The 2066-nt window shown below is 62.3% G+C and overlaps 1 protein-coding gene across 1 annotated transcript in view; it reads right to left on the bottom strand.

Annotated features, from left to right (window-relative positions):
• Positions 1 to 2064, bottom strand: part of CHMP2A (charged multivesicular body protein 2A) — a gene marked incomplete at its 5' end in the record, with an annotated part of 3821 nt that extends 1757 nt beyond the window's left edge. The window contains 3 exons of the mRNA XM_026060825.1: positions 292 to 423; positions 1157 to 1336; positions 1984 to 2064. Coding sequence (XP_025916610.1) covers positions 292 to 423; positions 1157 to 1336; positions 1984 to 2064 — 393 coding nt within the window. The remainder of the gene's footprint in view (positions 1 to 291; positions 424 to 1156; positions 1337 to 1983) is intronic.
• Positions 2065 to 2066: the final 2 nt, after the last annotated feature.

The raw sequence follows: 2066 nt of genomic DNA, 5'->3' as shown, positions 1-2066 counted from the left end.
GTCGCTGGTGGGGAGGACAGGGTGGTCAGGGGTCGCCCTGAGACCCTTGACTCCCCCTGTGTCGCCCCTGTCCCTCCCCCCGAGGGTCTCCAACCTGCCCCATCCCTCCTCGGGGGTCCTCGAGCCCCCAGTGTCCCCTGTCACCCCTCGCGGTGTCCTTGACTTGCCCTGTCCCCCCCCAGTTGGGCCTGGAGTCTCCCCAGCGTCTGTTGTCTTGCTCTTCTCCGTTTCCTCCTCCCCCACGTCACCTCGTGCCCCCACATCCACGTCCTCATCCTCTTTTCCCTCTCACCTCTCCTCCTCATCATCCTCGTCTCCCATGGCATCGTCGATGGCGTCGTTCATCAGTTCCTCCTTCATGTCCATGATCTCCGCCTGCTTCTCGAACTCCATCATGATCTTCTGGATCTGCGGCAGCTTCAGCTGGGGGGACACAGGGACACGGCACGTGGGAATACAGCATGTCTCTGCAGCACCTGGGGCAGCTCAGGGTGGCCACAGGCTTTGGGACATCCTCTGCTGCCATTCTTGGTGATCACGGCCTTGAGGATACCATGACCACATTGGGCAGTTTGTGCTGGCCATGGCCTTGGAGATGTCCCCTGGGGCAGCTCATGATGGTTATGGTCTTAGGAACGTCCCCATGTTCATCCACGCAGTTCACGATGGCCACGGTCTCAGGATCATTGTCATGGCCACCCCGAGCAAGTTGAGGTGATCACAACCTCGGACACATCCCTATGGATGCCCAGGGCAGCTTGTGATGGCCATGGCCTTGGGGATGTCACCGTGATCACCTCAGTGCAGATCACAACGGCCACATTCCCGAGGCAGCTCATGGTGACCACCGTCACACAGACATCCCCAYGGTCACCCCGGGGAAACTATGGGTGGCCGTGCCCATGGGGACATCCCCACGACCACCTCAGGGCAGCTCACAACGGCTACAGCCTTGGGGACGCCGCCCTGGACTCCTCGTGGTAGCCACGTTCTCAGGCACATCCACGCAGCCACCCCGGAAAGCTCATGGTGGTCACAGCCTCAGGGATGTCCCCTGGGCAGCTCACAGTGGCCGTTATCTCAGGGACATCCCCACGGCCATCTAGGGGCAGCTCATGGTGGCTACAGCCTTGGGGATATCCCCACGGGCACCCACCTGCCGGTTCATGGTGGCCATAGCCTTCGTGACGCCTTTCATGGCCTGGGCCATGGAGTTGTTGGACTTGAGGGTCTGGATCTTGAGGGACACGGCTTGAACGTTGGCCCTCATGGTGATGAACTTCTTCACGTAGCGCCGCGTCCGCACTAGGTCCTTTGCCATGATCTTCACGGCGTCCTGTGGGCCAGGGGACCTCAGGTGGCCACAGGGTCCGTGGGGATCCCCAGAGCCCTGAGGGATCTCCACAGACCCCTCCACATCTCCTAGTGCCCACCACAGTGGCTGGGCCCCCCCTCTCTGTCCCCTGGTCCCCTCCATGTCCCCCAGTTTCCTCTGCGCCCTTTACTCCCCACTTCGGTGCCCTGGTCCCCTCCATGTCTCTGGTACCCTCCACCTCTCCTGGTCCCCACCATGGTCCTCTGGTCACCCCCATGTTCCCCAGTCCTCACCAAGCCCCTGGTCCCTTCTGTGTTCTTTTGTCCCCACTGCAGCGCCCTGGTCCCTTCTATGTCCCCGATCCCTCCTGCGTCCCCTTGTCCCCACCACAGTCCCTACCACAGCACCATGGTCCCCTCTGCATCCCCCAGACCCCACACGAGTCCCAGTCCCCTCTGTGTCCCCTGGTCCCCTCCATGTCCCCTAGCCACCTCCATGTCCCTTCATCCCCACCACAGTGCTCTGATCCCCTCCACGTCCTCTGGTCCCCTCCAAGCGTCCCGGTTCCTGCCATGTCCTCCGGTCCTCTCCACGTCCCCTGCTCTGCCCTGCGGTCCCCTGGTCCCTCCAGGCGCCCTAAGTCCCCACCATGGTGTCCCTTCCCTCACCATCTGCCCCTGCTTGGCCATCTTCTTGATGTCGACAATGATCTTCTTCTCCTGCGCCTCCAGCTTCTGGCGCTCGCGGTCCA

This window comes from Apteryx rowi, unplaced genomic scaffold, assembly GCF_003343035.1.
Source record: "Apteryx rowi isolate R43461 unplaced genomic scaffold, aptRow1 scaffold_1711, whole genome shotgun sequence".
Taxonomy (NCBI): domain Eukaryota; kingdom Metazoa; phylum Chordata; class Aves; order Apterygiformes; family Apterygidae; genus Apteryx; species Apteryx rowi.
This window is presented reverse-complemented; position numbering and strand designations above follow the sequence as displayed.